The sequence below is a fragment of the Dasypus novemcinctus genome, chromosome X (assembly GCF_030445035.2).
Source record: "Dasypus novemcinctus isolate mDasNov1 chromosome X, mDasNov1.1.hap2, whole genome shotgun sequence".
NCBI classification, from domain to species: domain Eukaryota; kingdom Metazoa; phylum Chordata; class Mammalia; order Cingulata; family Dasypodidae; genus Dasypus; species Dasypus novemcinctus.
In genome coordinates, this window is record NC_080704.1 from 107,318,422 (window position 1) to 107,341,363 (window position 22,942).

Below are 22,942 nucleotides of genomic sequence, written 5' to 3' on the forward strand. Positions count from 1 at the left end.
CCTATTCTCCAATTCATCCTACTTACCTAGGACAACTAACGAAAGGATGATGATGGACAACACCCATCCCCAAAAATAGAATCTACAACTGCAAACAAGACAGTTACATCCATTGGCCCCTTAGGATCTAAGGCCCTCTCAATCGGAAGCAGAGCAGGCATCACCATCCTAAAATCCTCAAGATTGAGGAATGAACAAACATAACTATGGACAGTATTACTCTAGTATTGGAATAACTTGTAACATTGATATAAAAACAGTGGTCACTAGAGTTTCTGAGGGAAAGGAGAGGGACGAATATGTATAACATGGGGCATTTTGGGGACATTGGAATTGTTCTGCGTGGCATTGCACTTATGGATACAGGTCACTAGACATTTTGTCAAAACCTATAAAATTGTGCTGTGCAAAGTGTAAACCATAATTTAAACTATAGACCATGGTTGGTAATAATACTTCATCATGTGTTCATCAATTGTAGCAAACATACCACACTGATGAAAAATGTTGTTAATGGGGAAAAGTGTGGGAACAGGAGGAGGTTAGGTATATGGGAATCCCCTATATTTTTGATGTAACCTTTATGTAATTTAAAGCTTCTATAATAATAATAATTTTAAAATGTGGCGGGCAATGTGAAAAAAAATGCTTCTTATAATTGCCAAAGCACACTCTCACAGCCAAACTCAGCATGTAGATGCAGTGCATTCCCCACAACGTGGGACATGACACCCGGGGATGAGCCTCCCTGGCACCAAGGGATCACTACCACATACCAGCTGAAGATGCAACTAGAAAATGACCTTGAATTAAAGGTTCAATACGGATCAGCAGAATATCCCTGTCTACATATAATAACATGACTTCAAAATGTTGTTTGACCTAATATAAGGGGGAAATGGAAAGGAGAAATGAGAATATAAGGCTATGAGTCTCTAAAAAAGAGTCTGGAGGTTGTCAGAACGAATGCCCTTATGCACAACTGAGCAGAGTCTAAGAGACAGATAAAGTAGATACAACCCCAGGTATTGGTTCTTTTGAGGGATAAAGAGACCTAGGGGTTCTATGGTCATGGCAGATGGGGTTCACTGCCATGGCAGATGGCCCTTCTTTGGAGCTGGTGTTTCTACATGATGGAATTGGACTCGGAGGGGATCTCTTCCCACAAGACTTGCATGCTACTTTATTGGAATTGTAGTTGGTGCTGGGGTTTAAGATATATTTAGGGGATTTGAATCTCTGGACTGATAATAAGACACCCAGGCCCAGAGCCTCAACAGACTTCAGCTCCTACACTTTGATTTATTGGACTGACCCCACTCAGCTAACATGGAGTTGAAGAAGGTCAACCACCACACCAAGGAGCCTAGAGTGTCTACAACTGAAAGCAGGAGGAGTGCATCCAGTATCCATGTGGAATCTAAGCCCCCACTTGATATAGATGTGCAATGGACACAACCAATCCAATGTCCACAGAGAAAATGTGGAATGGGTGTGGGAAGGGTAGCCATGGTGGCTGCTGAGTTTGGGGAATGGGAGGAAGAGATGAGATGTGGAGGCGTTTTCGGGACGTGGAGTTGTCCTGGGTGGGGCTTCACGGACAATTACAGGACATTGTAGATCTCCCCAGGGCCCACTGGATGGAACGTGGGAGAGTGTGGGCTATGATGTGGACCATTGACTACGGGGTGCAGTGATGTTCAGAGATGTACTTACTGGGTGCAATGGATGTCTCACAATGATGGGAGAGAGTGTTGCTGTGGGGGGAGTGGGGGGTGGGGGCGGTGGGGTTGATTGGGACCTCGTATTTTTTGAATGTAATTTGTAAAAATAAATAATTTTAATAAAAAAAATTGCCAAAGCAATTGGATCAGCTGATGGAGCAGAAGAGATGCCTGGGAAGCATGGAGAGGACTGGGGAGTGCCAAGTCTCAGAAATCAGAAGCAAACTCTAATTTCAGAAGAAGTCGCCCTCTGACAAGGAACTGCTATGAAAACAATTGAGGTAGTACAGAGCAAAGCCACTAACAATGCAGAGAAATGCATAATAGTGCCCAAGAGTTCCAGTGACTTTCTAAATGGAGTGCAATATTGTTGAAAGGTGAAGTCGTCATTTCTTGGTAGCAACAGATACTGAAGGAACTATGGACCTATAGATTATGTAATGGAATTCCATGTGAACCAGGTTTGGATATGTGGAGCTCTGGAATTGTTCTTCATCTCAGGGGAACCAGAGGGTGGTGTAAAGTCCCATAATCGATTTCTGCCCACGTTTGACTGCTTCATCTTTCTATTTTAAGAAAATTTTGCTCATTTGGTCATCCTGGGGAGGGCAGGCACCTGAATGCATTTCCATGCATTCAAAATAAAGACAGATGTTCCCTTTCCTACTGAGATCAGTGAGCCCAGCCTCTCGAGTCTTCTTGCTTAAATGCTCCTGTAGTCCTCTCTCTCCTAGCATAGGGTTTGTTTCTTTCTGGGCTGGGACTTCTAGATCAGTCTTGGCTAGTCTGCTCTTTTCCCAATCTCACCTGTAAGCTATCTTTCCAATGGGCCTCAGCTGTTTGAGCCTTCTCCTTACTGTCACATGGCAGGATAAAAAATGAATGCGCTCTCTCTTCCTATGTCTGTCTCTGTCTATAGCTCCATAACATTTTAAAATATTTTAAGGCTGTTTTTATTAAATTCACATAAACATAGAATTATTCTATTTTAGTGATTTGAAACTTTTATCGTTTTAAAGAACTTTTATTTTGAAATAATTATAGATTCACAAGGAGTTGCAAAGATAGTACAAAGAGATCCCATGTATCCTTCATCCAGTTTCTTCCAATTGTTACATGTTACCTAACTGTACTACAATGTCAAAACTAGGAAATTGACAGTAGTCAAATGTGTATGTAGTTCTATGCCATTTTATCAAACCACTTACAATTAAGATTGCAGAACTGTTCCATCACCACAAAAATCTCTCTTATGCTACCCCTTTATAGTGATATACCCACTTACCTCCCCCTCTCCTCTGACAGAATCCCTAATCCCTGGCAACCACTAATCTGTTCTCTATCTCTACATTTTTTTTTCATTTTGATAATGTTATATAAATGGAATCATATAGTATGTGCCTTTTGAAATGGGCTTTTTTCTACTCAGCATTGTGTTCTTGAGATCCATCTAATTAATTGTGTGTATCAATAGTTCATTCCTTTCAATTGCTGAGTAGTGTTCCATTGTTGTGGCAGTACCAGTTTGTTTAACCATTCATCTATTCTTTATCTCTAATAATACTTTCTGAATTAAACTCTATTTTGTTCCATATTAATTTGGCTATGTCAGCTTCCTCTTGGTTAGTGTTTGAATAGTGTGATTTTTTTCTATCCTTTTACTTTCAAAGTTTCTGTGTACTTATTCTTTGTATATGACTGGATTTTTAAATATCTGACAATATCTTTTTTTTAATTTAGCCATTTCCACTTATTGTGAATACTGATATTTTTAACTGTGTGCTTTCTATTTATCTTTTTTTCTTTTTAAAATATTTTATTGTATTTTTATAGATAAATGGATCACACAAAATGTTACATTAAAAAACATAAGAGGTTCCCATATACCCCACTCCCCTCACCACTCCTCCCACATCAACATCCCCTTTCATCATCAGTAAGGCACATTCATTGCATTTGGTGAATACACCCTGGAGCACTGTCACATCCCATGGACCATAGTTTTTACACTGTACTTCATACTCTCCCCCAGTCCGTCTGGTAGGTTATGGCAGGGTAAACAATGTCCTGTATCTGTCCCTGCAATATCATTCAGGACAACGCCAAGTTCTGAAAATGCCCCATATGACACCTCATCCTCCCTCTCTCTGCCCTCAGCAACTCCTGTGGCCACCGTCTCCACATCAATGATACAATTTCTTCCGGTGCTAGAGTCACAACAGTTCTATAGTAGAATACCAGCAAGTCCACTCCAATCCACATTTTATTCCTCCATCTTGTGGATCCTGGGATGGCGATGCCCACTCCACCTCTAAATCGAGAGGGGACTTAGATCCCTCATGGCTGGTGGATGGGATTCTCCTGCTTGCAGTTGTAGACACTTTCGGTTCCCGGGTGTGATGGTTGACCATCCTCACCTCCTTGTTAGCTGACCTGGGTAAGTCCAACGAACTGGAAAGTAGGTGTTGCAACTCTGCTGAGGGTCAGGGCCCAGCTGGACAGTCCAGAGAACCAAGTCTCCTGAGCATACACAAACCCCAGCACCAATTGCAGGTTCAGTAAAAGTGACAGAAGAGGCATGTGTAGAGCTGTCACATCTGAGTCCAACTCTATCACAATCAGGAGCACAAATTCCAAAGTAGGGCCCACTGGCAAGGCAATGAACTCCTGAGCCATCTGTCATGACTGTAGAACCTGTGTGCCTCCATAGCCCTCAGAAGCACCAGTAACTTGGGTTGTATCTACTTTCGCTGTCTTATCTTGCTTTTTTGAGGCTTTACTTTTCCCTTTCTTGCCTTCTTTTGGATTAAATATTTCTTTGTGCTTTAGACATTATAAATTGCACATATATTATTTTAGCGGTCATTCTTGAAATTCATATGTAACAAGTCTACAGCTAATTAATATATTATCAATATATTAACAATATGTGAAAGCCCCAATTGCTATTAATTGGCCTGATCTAAACTTATGTTCTTGATCAGACACACTCAATATCTATAATTCTTCTCTTCCTTGTTCTGATATTGCAATATCACTCTCAGATCTAAGGTGTTTTCATATTTCAAAGAATGAGTCCCAGTGAGGGTATATGAGGCAAATTGCTATTTTCCTAATGGGGAGGTGCACAGTGGCAACTATTTCCAACAGGTCCAAAGAGACTCAGGATTTCCAAGATCATGCACTCCTGTTACCTGTGTTCCCAATTTCACTAAGGAAACCTGATAAAGTGGTGAATTCAAATGATATTACAATTAAGCAACAAACAAGGCCAATTTCTAAACTCATTCAAATAGTCTTTATCTAACAGCTTTAAATGGAAAGGGATTCTTGGAGTAAGATTCTTTAATAGTTTCATTATATATTTTACATTTAATCAGGCATTCCATAACCTGGCATACTCATTATTTTCTCTGGAAGTTTCTCAGTGTTCTCATAAGAAATATCTTATCCCACGCAATTACTCTTCCCCCTGAAATTGTTCTGTGGGAGCAACTGCTTTGTAATGTAGAACCTAGTAGGAAGGACAGCACTCTCATTTAACTTTAGGCTGATAGTATCCACCTCCATATTGTGGAAGGAAGTCTTATTGCACTTTGTCCCACCTCAACCCAAAATGTTCCATATTTTCTTTGAGACTCTACTGCTTACTACCTCCTTTCTGGTCTTATTCTTAGGCTTTTGCCTTTCCATTAAGTACTAAAAGGGAATTTAAGGAAGGATATTGCGATATTTCTTAGAAATAAAGAAAAGTTGAATAACCTGGACTGATAAAGGGTGGAAACAAATACAACTCTAGGAAACTCAAGAACAGGAGTTTGTATCATTTCTTCCTTGTGTTCTGCCAATAAAATGACAGTTCTGTACTGTCAGTCCTTGCATCCATCAGTTCATATCCTCAAAAGAAGTAACATGATAGCTTCCTGATCCAATTGCTTACCCAGACCAATAAATTAAAGCCAGGACTGTAGGACTATGCAGTGCAAACATAATTGCAAGAACTGTCCCATTTTCAACTATGCATGGGATATACAATACAGAATATCAGGAATGTTTCCACAGTCACATTTCAGGAGTAACAGAACGTTTTATAGCTGGTCCTGAATTCCTGGTATCTATTTTTATTATTTTACTGAGTCTAGTCTTTAAAAAAACTACTCTTATAATTCTAAGTCACACCTGGACTACGTTTTTGATCTTCTATATGTGATGTTATTTAAGACACAACAAATGTGACTTTAGGAACTGAAATATTGGCCTATTGATAATTCTTAGTTTCATTCATAAGGCCAAACTACACATTTCTGCATGGGAATAGATCTGACCTGATGGAAATGAAGGATTTCATTGTTAATCAGAGCAAAAGAAGCTGATTGGATGGTCTTAATAGCTGGGATCAAGCTGAGAGATGCTGATACATTCACCTTCATTATATGAGCTCAGATTACACCTCATCCTCAGAAGATGTTATTGTTCTAGGACTGGAATCTTTTCATGGTCTCCTTATTGAGGTTTCAAAAAACCTTGGGTCTAGTCTCACCCAGAGTCACCTCATCACCACGGCAATGTATACTTCAATAAATAGCAATAGGTTCAATGTCATATGGGTAATGATGGTCTCAGTAAGTGATTAGGATCAACATCAGGCCCTAGGTTCTTCCATAAATGCTCTCCTAGAAGGAGAAAAAGAAGAAATGCTGTCATCTTCAATATTATCATCACCAATCTCTTCCAAAAATATCTTTAAGTATTACAAGATGCCAAGCTCATGGTTGTGCATGTAAGTTTTTAAAAATTCTAATTTTTCATGAAAGCTCAAATTTTATCATATTGCCAGTTTTTTTTCTTGAAGACTCACTTCACTTATTTTCAGGAAAATGTCTGCCAAATACCCATCTCTGAAAAATGAGTGTCAGTCATTCTTTCAAGTAAAAATGGGATTCCATGGAAAATGTTGCTAACTCAGTGTACAATTCAAACAACCATACAAATATTTTTCTTTGAGACAACTATTGTATTATGCTATGAAGCAGAACTGCTTAGTGTGTACTTACTACTTGTCACACAAAATATTTAAAAGATGTGTATTTAAGCATCAAGATTTAATGAAACGTATAATTTTTACTGCTTCATTAAGGAAAATTTTAAGTGAAACTGAATATAAAAAATAGTGAGCGGGCAGCTGTGAAGAATATAATCACTAGTATATTACTATTCTATTTTAGGACATAGTCATGATTTACGCTAAGGTGCCAGTAATTGTATCCACCATTGCTTTTGCACCATCAGCACAAATGTAAACTCAGAGAAAAGAGCAAATCACTTGTTAGTATTATTTTTAAAAATAATTTTGATATTATGTTCTTAGGGACTTGCAGTAGCCCACAGGTCACACTTTGCAAACCACTGATGTACAGTATAATTTCAATTCTGTGTAATTCCTACACAGAGATGTGTATACTAAACATCTGAAAGAATTTTCACCCACAATTAAAAAATTGTACCAGTTTGATGAGACAGGTTCTTACATAGGTGAATGTCCATGCCAAGAAATATAGAAATACATAACAATTTTAATAGTTGCATTGTATTGTATTGTGTGGACATACCCCCTATTGTTTAGTCAATTCTATAATTTTAGACATTTAAATTGTTTCTAATTTTTCTCTCTTAGAAGCAGTGCTGAAATGAGCATCTTTGTATATTCGTCGTTGTACAATTGTTTTATTATTTCCTTAGGAAAAAATCCTACAAATTGGATGCTTGGCCAAAGTGCCCTCACATTTTTAGGGATTCTTGTGCCTATTGCAAATTGCCCTCCAGATAAATGGACCAGTTTATAACACCAAGCTATTCCTTTCCTATGTGCACCTCTCAGGAATCCCTATTCCCATCCCTGCTGCACAAAAATTATGTTATTGTGAGGAATGCCGGGAAGGGTTTGGAAAATCTCTGGAATCCCTCCCATGTTCTCCTGTCGATGCTTCAGTGGGACTGGGAGAGGAGGAAGTAAATTACATCTGCTCTCAAGTGAATTCGGGGTGGGGGTGGCGTAGGTATGCAGGTGGTTGACCCCCTCTGCCCCACTTCTAATAGAAGACAGACTTAGACCTCTAAACAAACCACCCTCTGCACTAAGTCATCATTCTTTCTTCCACACTGCCTTTTTTCTCATCGTTCAAAATGGTAACTCACCATGGCATTACGTTGTCACCAGAGTTGCCCAAATAAGAGGGCCTTTCCCTATCAGGACCTGCACCAGATCATACAATCATACCTTTGTTGCCCCACAGTCAAGCCCCACAAGCAGGTCCTGACATGATTATTTTGGAAGTCTCTTATTACCATCTTTCCCCAATAGTTCCTTTACTCATGACCCTATTTCACCCTTTATCATCTCATGCTTGGCCTATTATAACTTCCTAATAAATGTTGTTTCCAGTCTCCACACTTTCCCCATCCCATCCATGCATTAGTGCCATATTACTTTTCCTTTTGTTAAGAATATTCAGAGACACCCAGAAGAAGAATATTCAGAGACAGGGCATTATTCAAATATCCTAGCTTGGGGCTCAGGATCCTCTCCCAAACTTGACCCACCCTAAATTTTTACCTTTATGTCTCATTATTCATCTTTCCACAGCTTCCACTCTAGGCAAACTGTTTTTTGTTCTATTACAGGAACAGATTTTCCACCTCCAGGCTTTTCTTTAAACTATTTTCCCCTCCTGGAATGCCCCTCTATGTTTTCTCATGCCATCTTTTAGGGCCTTTCTTCACTGAAGCTTTCTCAGCAAACTCTGCTCCTTTTAACTACATAGCGTACATATACTTGACAATAAGCATTATGTCTGAGTGTTGTTAGTAATCCTTCTGGGTTTATGTGCCTTATCTCCCCAGCTGAATGTTAAATTCAAGCAAGAGAACGATTTTTGACAGTTGAAGCATACAACTTTATTGATGATATACAAATGAAGTTTTTGGTGGATAAATTCAAGTGAAAACAAATGATAGACATGTAGGCTATTCATGATGGACATGTTCACTGTCAATTCACATAGAGGAACCAGTAAAAAGATTTCCATCCAAGGAGTACAATTAAAGTCACAAATATGTTTTCAGTACAAGATGACTATTTGGTATTCATAAAATGGTTCCTCTTAAAGCTGGAGACTCACAGATAACATCACTCTCGATGATACACTGTTTGAAACTGGCTGCCAAATGGATACCTTTACTATATGAGAAAAGTAGAAAAGCAGTAACTTTCAATTTTCAAGGCCTCCAGACTGCAAAACCAAGAAATTTTTTCAAGCTCTTTGAGAGCACATAACCAATCAGAATTTGTCCACTAGTTTTATAACTTTCACTTTCACCAAGAGGTCATGGTGATTTGCTAAGGCTCGAATTTTCTTAACACACACTCCAGATGCAGTACATAAGAAAAAAAGGGAACCTTTATTGAATTCTCTGTAGTTGAATACTTCTGCTCTGAGATTGTCATAGATGATCTCAAAGAGAGTAAGGGCATTAATAAGAATTTCTGATTCCACATAAGAATTATAGAGGGAACTAAATGATGCCGGCACTTGGGTACTGAGCAGTTTTTTTAACATATCTGGATTTTCAGCAAAATTTGAAAGTATTTTCAAAATCTCAACCTTGATTTTTCCACCTCCCTGAGATAATAAACGGAAAAAGTTTGCAATGGAATTAACAAGCAGGTGCTGGTAGTCATTAGTAATAGTCATGTTGGTTAAAAATTTTAGTCCAACTACTTGTACTGCTGAGTTCAGGTTAGAAGCCATGATATCGTCCATCACTTTATTCATGTATACCTGAAGGCGACCCTGATTTTCATAATTCTCACTCAGGTTATTCAGGGCCATTAAGGCTTTTTCCTTAATGTGGGGATCAGTTTTGTTGATCATGTTTGCAATAATTGGGAGGCCTCCCAATTTGCGAATTGTGTCTTGGTTGCATGAATAATTGGCATTGTTGCTCAGGGTGAGCAAAGCTACCTGTTGAATAAAAGGATCATCAGATTTCTGAAGCAAAGTAAGGACTTTCCTGAGGTCTCGGGCACCCAGAATCTCATCAATTTCATAAGGAAAGGGGCGCTTCTGCATAGGAATGGTTCTCTTCCCCTTCCCCCTGCGCTGGGTCTCAGGCTCAGAGTCTGAATCTGACTCTGTGTCAGTCCACCCGGACTCTCCTTCCTCAGAATCAGGGACCTCTGCCAAGAAAGCCTGTCCCCCATTAGCAGAGGCTGCAGCAGCTACAGCAGCCCCATCTCCAGGGCGGAAGCCCATACCTAATTCATCTACTTCAACCTTGTTTCTCTTGCCCTTGCCCTTGCCTCCAGTTCTGGACTTGGTTCCACCCTTAGCCCCACCTTTGGGGACAGCTCCAGTTGATGACCCGGCCTTAGGTATAGCCCCAGTGTGAGCCCCAGGGGTAGTTCTCTTGGCAGCTGCCGTTCCAGGAACTGCCACTGTTCTAGGGGACCCTGATGTCCCAGGAGCCTCTGAAGCACTGGTAGGCACCACTGCCCGGGGAGCTTCTGTCGTCCCAGCAGGCGCTGCAGACTTGGGAGCCTCTGATGCCTCAGTAAGCGCTGCAGTCCCTGAAACCTCCTTGGTTCCTGGACCTTCTGCTGTCCCTGGAGGGACTGCAACTGGGGCCTCCACTGTGCTGGAGAAATCTGCCAATTTGGGAGCTTCTGCCACTGTTGTGGCCTCTGCAACCCAAGTAGCCTCTGCCACCCTGAGGGGTGCTGCCATTGCAGAGACCTCTGTAGCCCCTACTATAGATTCGGCCTTAGGCTCAACCCCTGCCCCATTAGGTTCCTGGGTCTGACTTCCTTCCCCAATCTGAGCCTCAGCACTGGCTGCAGCTGGGACCACTGCCTGGGCTCCAACCGACTCTAGAGCAAAGGCTTCATTCCGGGCCCTGTCCTCTGCCCCGGCCTGGACCAGGATCGGAGGACTGAATTCCGGTCCAAGGTCTATTGTGAATCCAGCTTTTAGCCCAACTCTAGCCCTGGCTCCAGTCCCAACCACTGGCCCAGCCCTGGTCTTGGGCTTGACCAGTCTCTTCTTGGTTTGGGCTCTTTCCCCAGCATATTTGTATACGCAGTACCAGGCGCCAGCCCCGATCACTATCCCTGCAGCTACACAGCCAGCATCCCGAACGCGGCTCATGATGCAGCTGGGCTGATTCCTTGATCCAGGATGTGGAGCTCACTTGCCCAAGTGGGATGCGCTGCCCAAGCGGAGTGTGTGCACGTCTGGGCGAGCGAACCTCTACAGCTCAGGCTCCCAAGTTCTCCGAAGTTTTGCCAAGGCTGCAAGTTGAGCAGAACCTAGCGGTAAAGGAAAGAATTGAGGCGTTAAGTTCCGGCTCACTTTGTGCCTAACCAGACCTACCTCCAGGGGAGAGTAGGGACAAAATGGTTAGTGGGCATGCTAGCACCCAGAATACAGATGCCCAGGTCTCCGTTTGCTGATTCATGGCCCAGGTTGACCAACATTTACCTTATCTTCATTCCTAGCCTGGCCTATGCAATGTCAACGTACACAATTTCCCAGTACCTAAATGGGTAATGAGAGGCAGTAAAGAGGATGGGAGAGTGTGAGGAAAGGCAATAGAGACCCCAGAATCTGTTCTGATCCCCATCTTACCCGCACTTCAAGGGTCCTCAGGTGGTGCACATGCACATACCAACCTATTGAGATCAGAAGTAGTTTGCTCGCCTCCCTCCTTTCCCCGCCAGGCCCAAATGACAGACGTGCCGACAGATCCCCGAAATTGCGTTTGAGTTTTTGGTGGACCGACACCGGTTCCCTTCCTGATTTGAATCCCTATGGGTCAAAAGATTCCCCCTCTTATGGCTCCCCTTTCCTCCCTATCCCCTCCCCCTTAAAAGCAATTTTCTAGGGCCGATACCACACCCCTTTTCCTGCACCAAAAAGGACTGGAGGCGGGGCAAGGGTGTCTTTTGAAGAGGGAGAAGATGGAAGAGGAGGAGCCTCTGGTCCTGGACTCCACTCTGGTTTCTGTCACATCCACACAACGGTTTCACAGACAATTCCCGCCCCCCAACACTGACCTCCAAGATTCAGGGCTGTTTCTCTTTCCTTCAGGTCAGTTAGAGCTTCATCCTAAAGACAGACAGAAATACAGGCAGTCTGAGTTGGAGACTGAGAGCCTGATGAATGGATCAGCACCCAAAGAGTCCCAACAATTGCGTTTTAGAATTCGCATAACAGAATGTAAAAAGATCCCACCTCTTAATTCCCTCAACTCCTCCCACTCCTCCCCGCCCATCCCAATCCCCCAGCTTGCGCAGGCTCTCCAGGAACAAAACCGCTCCTAGCATGTTGCCCCAACCCCCCATCCGCCATTTCTCCGGACACACCGCCACACCCCTTCTCCTGCAAAGAAGTGGGAGGGGGAAGGGGCGAGGGTGCAGGGAAAGCTGGATGGGATGTGAGTCTGAAGATTACAGCCAAACAATCTAGCGTCCTTCTCCTGTGGTCACCCGCCCTTCCCACCTAAGCCCCCAAGCCTAGCATTAGCTGAGAGAACAGGGGCCCCAAAGCCTGCCTTTTCGGGTTCAAGGTTGTGATTTTACACCGTTTTTCCTCTCTGGGCTCCTCCTTCCAACCCCACCCTCCTCAGAAATCCCCAGTTAACCGCCATTTCTCCTGTTAGCATACCCGAACTCCTTTTCCAGGACTGAAAATATCGGGATGAAGGACAATGTGAACCAGGGGTGTCTAAAAAACAGTCTGGTTGTTAATACGACGGTTTAATACCGGATTCACTCAGGGTTCCCCCCTCCTGTGAAACCCAGACATCGTCAAACCCACTATCTCCCACTCAGAAGCTGGCCATTTCGCAGCACGACAAAGGACAGGGGCCCGCAGGAGGAGTGGGAGAGGGGGCAGTGGTTGAGGGAGGTGTCTGTAAAGTGAGGGTGGAAGTGAATGGGTCGGATCGCTTCCAAAACTGCGCGACCCTCCGGTCACCCTTTCCCAGCTTCCCCACTGGCCTTGTGTGCGCTGCCACGTTTATTTCTCTTCCCTCCTCCTCTCAAAACAGGACGGGGTATGGGTTGCGGGACCTGAGTGTCAAAAACAAAACAAAGCAAAAATATTGGCCGGGAGACAAGGTAAGAGGATTCTTCGCAAAGTATATAAAAAGCTTACGATTCCCCCTCCCCCTTTCCCCACCACCCACCAAAATCAATCTGCGACTAAGCCCGGATGTCTGGAAAGTCAGCCAGGAGTGGGCGAGTGGAGGCGCCCGCGGCCTCCCCCATCTCTGGGCTACCCCTATCCAGGGGTCCCAGGCAGTGGCCACCCTCACACCCACCTGCCCGGATCTGGGGGAATTTTCTCCTCCTCCTCCTCGCCTGGGTTAAACGCACGGCTGTATGCAGCGCAATAGAGTTGGTACCCAGAGGAGGACGGAGGATTGCCGTCAGGGCTTTAAGTACCTTTGCCCACGTCAGCTTCTGATCACGTGAAGGCCGCGTCGCCAGTACGCTTGGGGCCCCAATTTCCACTCCCACATGAGTACGAGCCCCTCCTTTGCCCTAACCCCCACCTCACCCCAACGCATCAGGTCCTGTCACTCATGTTTTTGTTTTGTAGACCCAGAGGCCAAAAGTGGCCCCTTCTCGCAGTTAGAATTTACCTTTCTCTGTTTAGCAAGGAGGGGCTGCATCTTCTCATAGAGCTACTGGCAATTTCTGTTTCTTTGTGGGGAAATTGTCTCATTTTTTCCTAGGTTACTGGGCACCCTCCCCTTTCTTCATCTGCAACCCCCTCCTCCCCAGTCATTAGTAACTACCATTTCCCTGGCACTTGGGTGCCTGCTCCAGCATAGGAAAGGGGCGGGGTGTTAGAAAGGACACCAGGAGTGGGGTTGGGGTGTGTAATTTTGTAGTATTTGTCTGTTTCCTTTTTAAAACTATGACCACGCTTTATTTTATAATAAGATAATACAATAAAACAAAAATTCAGTGCGAGAAACAGCAACAAAAAGGGGGGGGGGATGTTTTATAAAAATTTCCCACTTAGATGGGAAGACACCATTAATTTTGGTTAATTTTTCAAATTTTAAATTCAAACTTTATTTTATTCCCTAGTCTTTTTTAACTTTTTTTTTTAAAAAAGATACTTAGATTACATAAATGCTACATAAAAAATATAAGGATTCCCATATGTCCCACTTCCTACCCCTTCCACAGTTTTCCACATTAACATCTTTCATTAGTGTGGTACATTTGTTACAATTGATGAACACATATTTATTCCCTGGTCTTTAAATTTAAGGAAAATTACAATGTAAATAGGAAAATAACAAATTTATCTTCTACAATATCAAATAATCATTTTAATCCAAGCCCCACTAAAAATCATAACAAGAAGAGATACCACATGATTTTGGAAAAATGAAAAAATGAAAGTTACTGGACACATTATGAATGCCAAATTATCACCAAATCCTAGTAAGGGAGTGGTGATGATGCTGCTTCTTGACTTATACATGGAACTTACAACATAATTGCTAATATTCAACACTCAAGGAAATATCTGATATAAAGAATTACAGCCAATTTTCATTATTCCCGGTAGTTATACTTTGTAAAGTTGCTGCAAAAATGATTGAATGAATATTGACCAGTTGCTCCTAGGAGAAATACAGGGTTAGGTTCCTGTGAGCCTCTGGTCGCATTTTTGTCAACTGATCAATATATAACTTTGTTTAATTGTATTTACATTTAAAGACACCTTATTTAATATATACTGTTAATTCATTAACATTGAACTCACAGCCAACAGCTCTATAACTCATGCCTGAACGCATCTCATATAGACTTATTTTCTCTGTAAGATACATCACAGCTTTCTTGTACTTAGGAACTCTAGACAGCACTTCAGCACTATGCTTGAGGGCCATTTTCATTCTAAATAGCAAAAGCACCAACAAGAAAAATTCAAAAATGTGAAAAAACATGGCACTCAACATACCATAAAAAAGACAATTGCTTATAGCATGAGACCTGAAACAAGATGGCAGAGCATCGCCTTGTTTAACCTTGGCTGGGAACATGCATGTCCATAGGCTTAAAATTTCCTCCACTCTGCCCATGTCTGAATGATTGTGAAAGAGCCATCAGTATTGACTTTGGAGTTAAAAATAAATGCTAGCAAGTAAAGAATTTACAAATAAGAATCCATGAATCATGAGGATCAACTGTATTTATATGTCGTGTGCTTCTGGAGGCAAGGACTTTGAGTAGTCAGATTCTTTAACAGTAGGTACACACTATGTTTGTTGTATTGATGTGTTCTTTATATAATTAATTTAGTGAACTATGCATAATTCACCTGTTATGTAATACCTTGTAGGTAGATTATTGTTCAAGAGCATGATCAGGTATCAGAAATGACTAGTTTAAAAAAACACAAGAAATGGTTGTTTCAGGGAAAGTGGATGTGGCTCAAGTGATAGAGCTTCTGCCTACCATATGGGAGGACCTGGGTTTAATCCCTGGGGCCTCCTGATGAAAAAGAAGAAGATAAAGCTTGCCTGCCTGACAACCAGTGCCTGTGCAAGTGCCCACATGGTGAGCTAGTGCCCCACGCAAGTGAGTCACACAGCAAGATGATGATGCATAAAAAAAGAGACAAGGGGAGAGTCAAGGTTAAGTGCAGCAGAAACCAGGAACTGAGGTGGCGCAATTGACAGGGAACCTCTCTCCATATCAGAGGTCTCAAGGATCAAATCCTGGTGAATCCTGGAGGAGAGAAAATGGTAAGAGAAGACAACACAGACAGCAAAAACAACAGGGTGGGAGGAGGGGAAGGGAGGAAAATAACTAAATAAATCTTCTAAAAATATGGTTGTTTAAGCTTCACTTCCCCCTTTCATCTAAAAGGATACATTTTAAGAGTAACACCAAAATGATATATCTCTGTAGTGAAATTACATATAAATAATGCTTATTTCTTCACATGTCCAAGATTTTTATCTTAGTCGATTCTGGTGGGAATCTTTCCAAGTATATTAAATACTTCTCTACTTTCTTGAACACACCATACTGAAAATAACCTTTTCTTTATGACTTATACCAGAAGCTCATCATTATAAAAATCCATTATGATGCTACATCAGCATTAATTTGCCTGTTTCCTTCATATCTAGGAAATGTCTGCCTTTATAAGTCATCTGATGCTTGTCTCCCTAACCTATGCTTGGATTTCCCTATTATATGCTTTCAAAGCATCTTGGACTTTTTTGCAGTACTTATTACACTTTTAGTTGTACATTTATTTGTGAAATTATGTGATTACTGTGTCTCCTATACTAGACTGTAAGTACCACAAGTGCTTGTCCAGGTTTGCCCACCATTGCGTGTGTAGTATCTAGTATGGTGCCTGGTATATAGTAGACTCTCAATACTAGCTGTATGAATAAATAAATAAATGCCTACCTCAGTGAATACTTCCCCTTTCTGCTATTTACTGACGACAGGTCTGGAAAACCAGGGAACAATCTTTTTAAAAATTGTATTTTAAAAAGTAGTTTCCTACATGAGAATGGAAGTAATCTTTCCATTGTGTACAGAACCTCAGCTTTAGGGCATTGTGATAACTATTTTGGCTACTAGGCCTTTCCATCTTTCTAGTGTCTCAAAAATGAGAGGTTTTATGTACTTACAAGGCATGAAACTTGGCCACTAAACTTTAATTTCTCCCTCTATAAAATGATGATGATATTCCCTAACTTATTCCATTACTGTGAAAATTCAATAAAATAACCACACGGCCTAATAAATAAGTAGTACTGATATTAGATTTTACTATTTGTAATCCGTCAAATAGTTATAATATGTTACCTTTCACTTATGAAGGTACTGCTATTGACTTATCACCAAAGGATATGTACTCTAGCTTCTTCAGGAGTGGTTAAAGGATTTACTCAGAACCATCCATTTAACCTCTCCCTTAAAGAGAAGTGGTTTTCACGAAAGTCTTGTATTTTTGCTTTAAAGTAAACTGTTTAGCTTACATTCATAATCTATTTCCATTGAAATACACGTTTTTCTACCATTATACTAATATCACAGTTAGCTTATAAGATATTGGAGGTCTTATATAGCTCAGAAAGGGTTACAGAAAATTTCAGAAATGACAGTCTTACTGGAAATTAAAGTATACTTCATTTACATATGGTAAATTTTTCACTTTGTTTTAAACTGCATGTAGTTTTTTTCCACTTTTGAAGATAATTAAAGAAGGAAAAGAAAATGTTTACCATTACTATCATATATTTTGCAGAAGAAACATTAATTCTGTACCTTAAACTATGGATTCTTTGAATGCACATCTAGCACAGATTTTGAAAATCTGTACTGGGCCTTTAGCTTATCATGTTTATTATGAAAGTCAAAGAATAATTTTCTTTTAAAAATGAATCACTTTCAAAATATTCCCAAAGCACCAAATGTGCTTTTAGTTTAGGATACGCAATTTAAAATAGGGAACATTTCATAATAATACTTATCACTGCTGTAGATTTAAAGAATGTTATAGATGACAAAAACACCAAAGAAAATTAGATTTTTTTCTCTTCTTATCTAACACCCAAAGGATTCACATTTCAAAGCTAACCATCTAACCAAACAGTTTGTAAGAATTAAAAAAACCCAACATATACACCATAATAATAGTCTTTTCTTTCTTAAGATTTATTTTATTTATTTATTTCTCCCCATCCTTTATTGCTTGCATTTTGCTGTGTCTGCTTGTTGTGTGCTGGTCTTCTTTTCAGGAGGCACTGGGAACCAAATGCTGGACCTCTGATGTGGGAGGGAGACGCCTCATTGCCAGAGCCACCTCTGCTCGCTGCTTTGTTGTGTCTCTCATTGTGTTTTCCTCGCGTCTCTTATTGCATTATCGTGTTGCGTTAGCTCACCACTCCTGTCTGTCTTATCAGCTTGCTGTCTTGCTCATCTTCTTTAGGAGGCACCGGGCACTGAGCTTGGGACCTCCCATGTGGTAGGCAGGAGCTCAATCGTTTGAGTCACATCTACTTCCTGAGAATAGTCTTTAAAAAAAACCAAACTTCCAATTTTAACTTTTTTCTGAAAGCATCAAGGGTACGGAGACCCTTATTGTAGATTATGTATCATCTCATCTTTGGCTGAGGTGTGTAGTTTTGTTAACCAGAGACATCAGTGAGTTCAGTTTCTGAGACCAGTCATTTAATAAATTATTTGTATCCTTGGGTGCCTGGAAGTTAATAATTCCTGCAAACCTGTCTACTTTATTTTTGTGTGTGTGTGTGTGTGTTTACATTGTGGTTTATACTTTAGGCTATACAGTTTTCTAAATTTTTTAGTTATCCTATGTTTTACATTATGGTTTACATTATTAGTCTGTTGTCCCCTATATGTTTTTGGTGTAATATTACATGTTTTATATCCATTCTTGTGTACTCTTGTGAAACACTTCTTTTGCCCTCACATTTACTTTGGTTCCATCTATTCAATATCTGTTTCCCCCTCCCCTTGGGGCCCACAGTGATAGTCAATCTTCATTTCTTGAGGAGCCATGTTCAGAGATACTTGCAGCAGTGTTGAGGGCTTGACATGCTCAACTGCCCTAATGCCCTGGGAGCGATCCTTTCTCTTGAGAGATACAGTTCCCTCAATTTGATGGCATTAGTCCTCCCCAGGATGTGGGTCTACCTTCACTCTCATTATATGGGTCTCTACCCAGTGGTATAACCCACTCTAAACCTGTCTACTTTAGCAAAGATGGTCCTGTTAACTACTAGATTTGAGAGAAAAGCACCTGATTCATCAGCAGATCGACCCAGAAGTTGTGCCATCTTTTTCATTGTTATTCTCATATAATACTTGGCTATTATTCTAATATTATGTTCAACAACTCTGTTCTTCAAGTCTTTCTACCTTTTTTTTCACTGTCCTCTTTATATCCAAAAACATCAGCTGCAGGACTCTCAAGATAACCTCCTCTTCATTCCTAGAATCCAAGTTTTAAGTGTTGTTGGAGACTATGAATTGATGATGAGCTGCTTTGGAGTTTCCAAGTCACTATAATTTCTTTTGCTGTGGTTTTAATGACTTCAAAATATCCCATTTGTTCCAAGGATGCAAGGAAAACTTAAAAACACTTGACTATTTATGCCATAATATCCCTTAGCTAAAACTAATACAGAAAGCACTTTCTTTTTATTGTCTATATACTGTCAACCAAGTCAGCTACTGATAGTCCAACATACCAGGATCTTTGACATTTTACCCTTAACAGTTCCATGACTCTGTTGGACAGTTGCACCTCAGAGTTATGACTCACTGCTTCTTCTGGGCCAACCATGTGGACACTTTGTCTTCTCCTTGCTTACCAATAACCCATATTTCTTTCCCTGAAGTCTGTGCTTTCAAAACATTTGTAATAATATACTGTAATCTCTGTGAATCCAGATTACAACCAATTTCAACCACTTGATTTTCAGGAAATGCACTCTGTTTCAATTTCACACACGTCATGATTTTCACTGGCCAAGATGTAATGAGCAGAACACTGTGTTGACTATAATGTACCAAAGCTGGAACAATGACTCTGAACATATTCATGTATCTCTGAATCACATCAAGGTAGAATTGAGAACTACCCAGAGTTGACTGTGACAATCACCACCTTGGAATGAACAGAGGCAGACAAACTTTTGCTGGTGTCCACATTAGGCAGTTTGAAGATGTCAAGATCCATCATCCCTCCTCTAGTTCCTTCTGAAAGGTCTTAGAGAACCAGCCTCTTGGCAATGCTCCTTGATGAAATTGCTAATGTGCACGCAATACCCCACTCTCCACCTCTAACCACAGTTGACCATTGGAGTCAACAGTCAATTGTACATCCATAAAATTAAAAAAAAATGACTGTTTTATTCTTGTGGTTTGCCAAGTTCTTTGAATTTATGTCTGAGACACCTTCAGTGATTTTTGCAATATAAGCTAGTGTAGCACTTTGATATTATTGATGAATTACCAAAAGAAATGTTGGGTTATGTTTGTAAAGTGGTCTTTTCCTCTGGGAATATGAGATTATATTGGATTCAGAGGTTTACTTGATTAAGTAGGGCTTGTGTCAGTAGGGCTTTGAGTTCCCACCCCTTGGTGGCTGGGAACTCGCAGATAAAAGACATGGCAAAGGACAGAGTGGAGGGTTTGTGATGTTGGATTTTGATGCTGAAGCCTTAAGCTGGAGCCCTGGGAAGTGAGCTCACAGAGAAAAGAGAAGCAAGCCCCAGGAAGAGGAACTCTGAGCCCAGGAATAAGCAAGCCCTGGGAAGAGAGGAACTCCGAACCCAAAAAGAAACAAGACCCTAGACGGGAGGAACCCAGGAAGTCTGAACCCTCACAGACATTGGCAGTCATCTTGCTCTAACACGTGAAAATAGACTTTGGTGAGGGAAGTAACTTATGCTTTATGGCCTGGTATCTGTAAGGTCCTACCTCAAATAAATACCCTTTATAAAAACCAACCAATTTCTGGTATTTTGCATCAGTATCCCTTTGGCTGACCAATACAGCTAGCAATTCAATCTGCTGTGCCTCATCAAATAATGATTGAAAGTATAGGGGAAGATCCTCTTGAAACTTCATAATCATTTCCTTAATTAATCCAACACTGACAGATTTAAGATGGCACCAATTTTGGAGATAGAGCAAGTATACTCTGCCTTAGTCATCCACATGTTTTCCAATGAGATTCCCATGTTTGCAGCTGGCGTCAAGTAGCAAATTGGGGGAGAAAAGAGTGAGAATCCAAAATCCACAAATGAATTGATATGCTATATGTATAACACAACACAAGAATAGTGCCAGCGAAATTCAGCAGGTCTTTCAGGGAACTGTATTTAAAAATGCAGGTGTCCATAGAGTATTTGAAATGCAGGAAAACCATGTTTACATTCTTTAGTTCTTCCGCATTTAGACCTTTGAACTTGTACTTGCCAAGCATCTGTCTCAGATCCTTGGAATGGAACTCCATCTCCAACCAGAATGAAGAGCGAGATCCACTATCCCAGTCCTGAATCTTGAAATTTTGGTTAATTTTCACCTCATAGAATATTGGCCACATAAGAAATAGTTTTCAAAATATGCTAAGGTATTTGAACATCTGAAAATGGAATTTTTCCCAACAAGATAGGAGTATTTCCATATGATCTATAAATTGATGCATGAAGAGATGTTCAGTTGTCCAATCTTTTTTATTATGGATAAATAATACCCTACTTTTACTACTTATGGGACAGCATTTTAAGGTGATAAATAAATGATCCTGTTTTGTTCTGTTAGAGAGACACATTTATTTAATGTTCCCAAATCATTGCTGACTCCTGTGTGAACCTCCTGTAATTTGATTGCTACAACCATGACAGTTTTGAACACCTGACTCTGGATTAAGTTCCAGTCTGGTGATTTATTTCTGGGAAAAGGAAAGAACTGTGAGGTAAAGGAAACTGAGGGTGGGAGGGATGCAGAGGTGGTCAAATCCTCTCTGCCTTGTCAAGAGGTGGGGAAGTTCCTTTCCCTATACTCATATTCCAGAACTTCTCATCTCCTGCATTCAGGCACCTGACTGTTGCTCATTTCTCCCTCCCTCCCTTACATAAATTCTCACAGAGGGAAAGAAAAAAAAGAGGTGTAATATGGGGACATTTTCCGGACTTGGAATTGCAATGACAGATACAGGCCATTATATATCCTGCCATAACCTACAGAATCGAGTGGGAGAGAGTATAAACTACAATGTAAACTATATTCCATGCTTGGTGGCAATGCTCCAAATGTGTTCATCAATTGCAGTGAATGTACCACACTAAGGAAAGAGGTTGTTAATGTGGGGAAGGGTGGGAGGTGTGGGGAATGGGGCATGTGGGAATCCCTTATATTTTTTTGTGTAACATTTTGTGTAATCTAAGTATCTTTTGAAAAAAATTAAAAAAATACATATAAAAGAAAAGTAATTAGGGAATAAATTTTTTAAAAAGTAGTATAAAGAAATAATGTCAGTGAGTGTAGGAAAGCCATAGTTCCATGGTCTTGGTAGCCTACAGGGAGTGATAAATCTGCCAGGTCATAAAAGCCTCTGATATATTCCTCATTAAGTTAGGTTATTTTCTTTTACATCTAATTTAATTTAACCAAGACTGGCTGGTTAAATTATATGTAATTCTTTATTACATAAACAAAGTTTCCTCCTATTCTTATTTTACTAATTAAAAAAATTAGGAATGTCTAATTAAATTTATCAAATGATCGTAAGGTTGTTTCCCTCCTTCAATTTGCTGTGTAATGAATGATGTAAATAGACCAGTTTCCCTGTTTGTAGACTAAACTATGGAAAAGACCATAAGGACTATCAGGACTATAGATTAGGGGTAGTGCTGTCCCCTTGAACCCTTTACTTACTTCCCATGTTGTACAGAGAAAATGCAAACGTCCTTACTACAACCTACAAGATCCTACCCTATTCAAACTTGATACCTCTTTGATATCATCTTCTACTACTCTCCTCCTAGCTCACTCTGCTGTAGCCATCCTGGCTTCCTTGATGTTCCTGGAGCATACTGCACATGATTCCTTCACACAGTCTTTGCAGCTACTTGCTTGTCCCTAGGTCTGGAATGTTCTTTTCCTCAATATTGCCATACCTAGCTCCCTCACTAATGTCAGGCTTTTACTAGAAATGACTTTTCTAGTAAGTCCTTTCGTGGCCACCCTATCTGAATCTTGACTTTTCATGTCTGCTCTTCTTGACCATTAATGCAATTATACTCTATATGTTGTCCTGGAATTATATTTTTCATTTTACATCACAGAATATGACATTTCATATTTAATGAAAATGCTTCATAGATATCTTGTTGTTTCATAATATCAAGATATAATAATCATAACCTTCCTCTTTTGCTGGACTTTCAGGTAGTATGAAATATGGTACTCAGAGTCAACTGTTAAAGAAATATTAAATGTTCTTATTTTCTTAAAAAATACGTAGTCTCTACTTTCACATCTTTACAAGATGGCAGGATACCCTATCACAATGATTTTGGGAGTTCACCTCACTAGGGTAGTGCCAAGCTTCTGGGGTTACACGTTACCAAGG

General features: G+C 40.6%; 1 protein-coding gene and 1 pseudogene across 2 annotated transcripts; both read right to left on the reverse strand.

The window, feature by feature from the left end:
• Positions 1 to 8,653: 8,653 nt before the first annotated feature.
• Positions 8,654 to 13,212, reverse strand: ARMCX2 (armadillo repeat containing X-linked 2). Of its 2 annotated transcripts, XM_058291004.2 has the most exons (4): positions 13,104 to 13,212; positions 12,781 to 12,852; positions 11,836 to 11,887; positions 8,654 to 11,088 (listed from the first exon to the last, which is right to left on the reverse strand). In XM_058291004.2, the coding sequence occupies exon 4, from the start codon at positions 10,925 to 10,927 to the stop codon at positions 9,062 to 9,064; it is 1,866 nt and encodes a 621-aa protein (XP_058146987.1). In that variant the 5' UTR covers positions 10,928 to 11,088; positions 11,836 to 11,887; positions 12,781 to 12,852; positions 13,104 to 13,212; the 3' UTR covers positions 8,654 to 9,061. The 2 variants fall into 2 exon arrangements, with proteins under 2 accessions (XP_058146987.1, XP_058146989.1); XM_058291006.2 differs by lacking the exon at positions 12,781 to 12,852 and having other exon boundaries at positions 13,104 to 13,204.
• On the reverse strand, positions 11,030 to 20,821 carry LOC101437307 (ubiquitin-conjugating enzyme E2 variant 3-like; annotated as a pseudogene).
• Positions 20,822 to 22,942: the final 2,121 nt, after the last annotated feature.

Coding starts and splice junctions, on each gene's coding strand:
- ARMCX2 (XM_058291004.2), bottom strand. CDS start 10,927: ATGAGCCGCGTTCGGGATGCTGGCTGTGTAGCTGCAGGGATAGTGATC.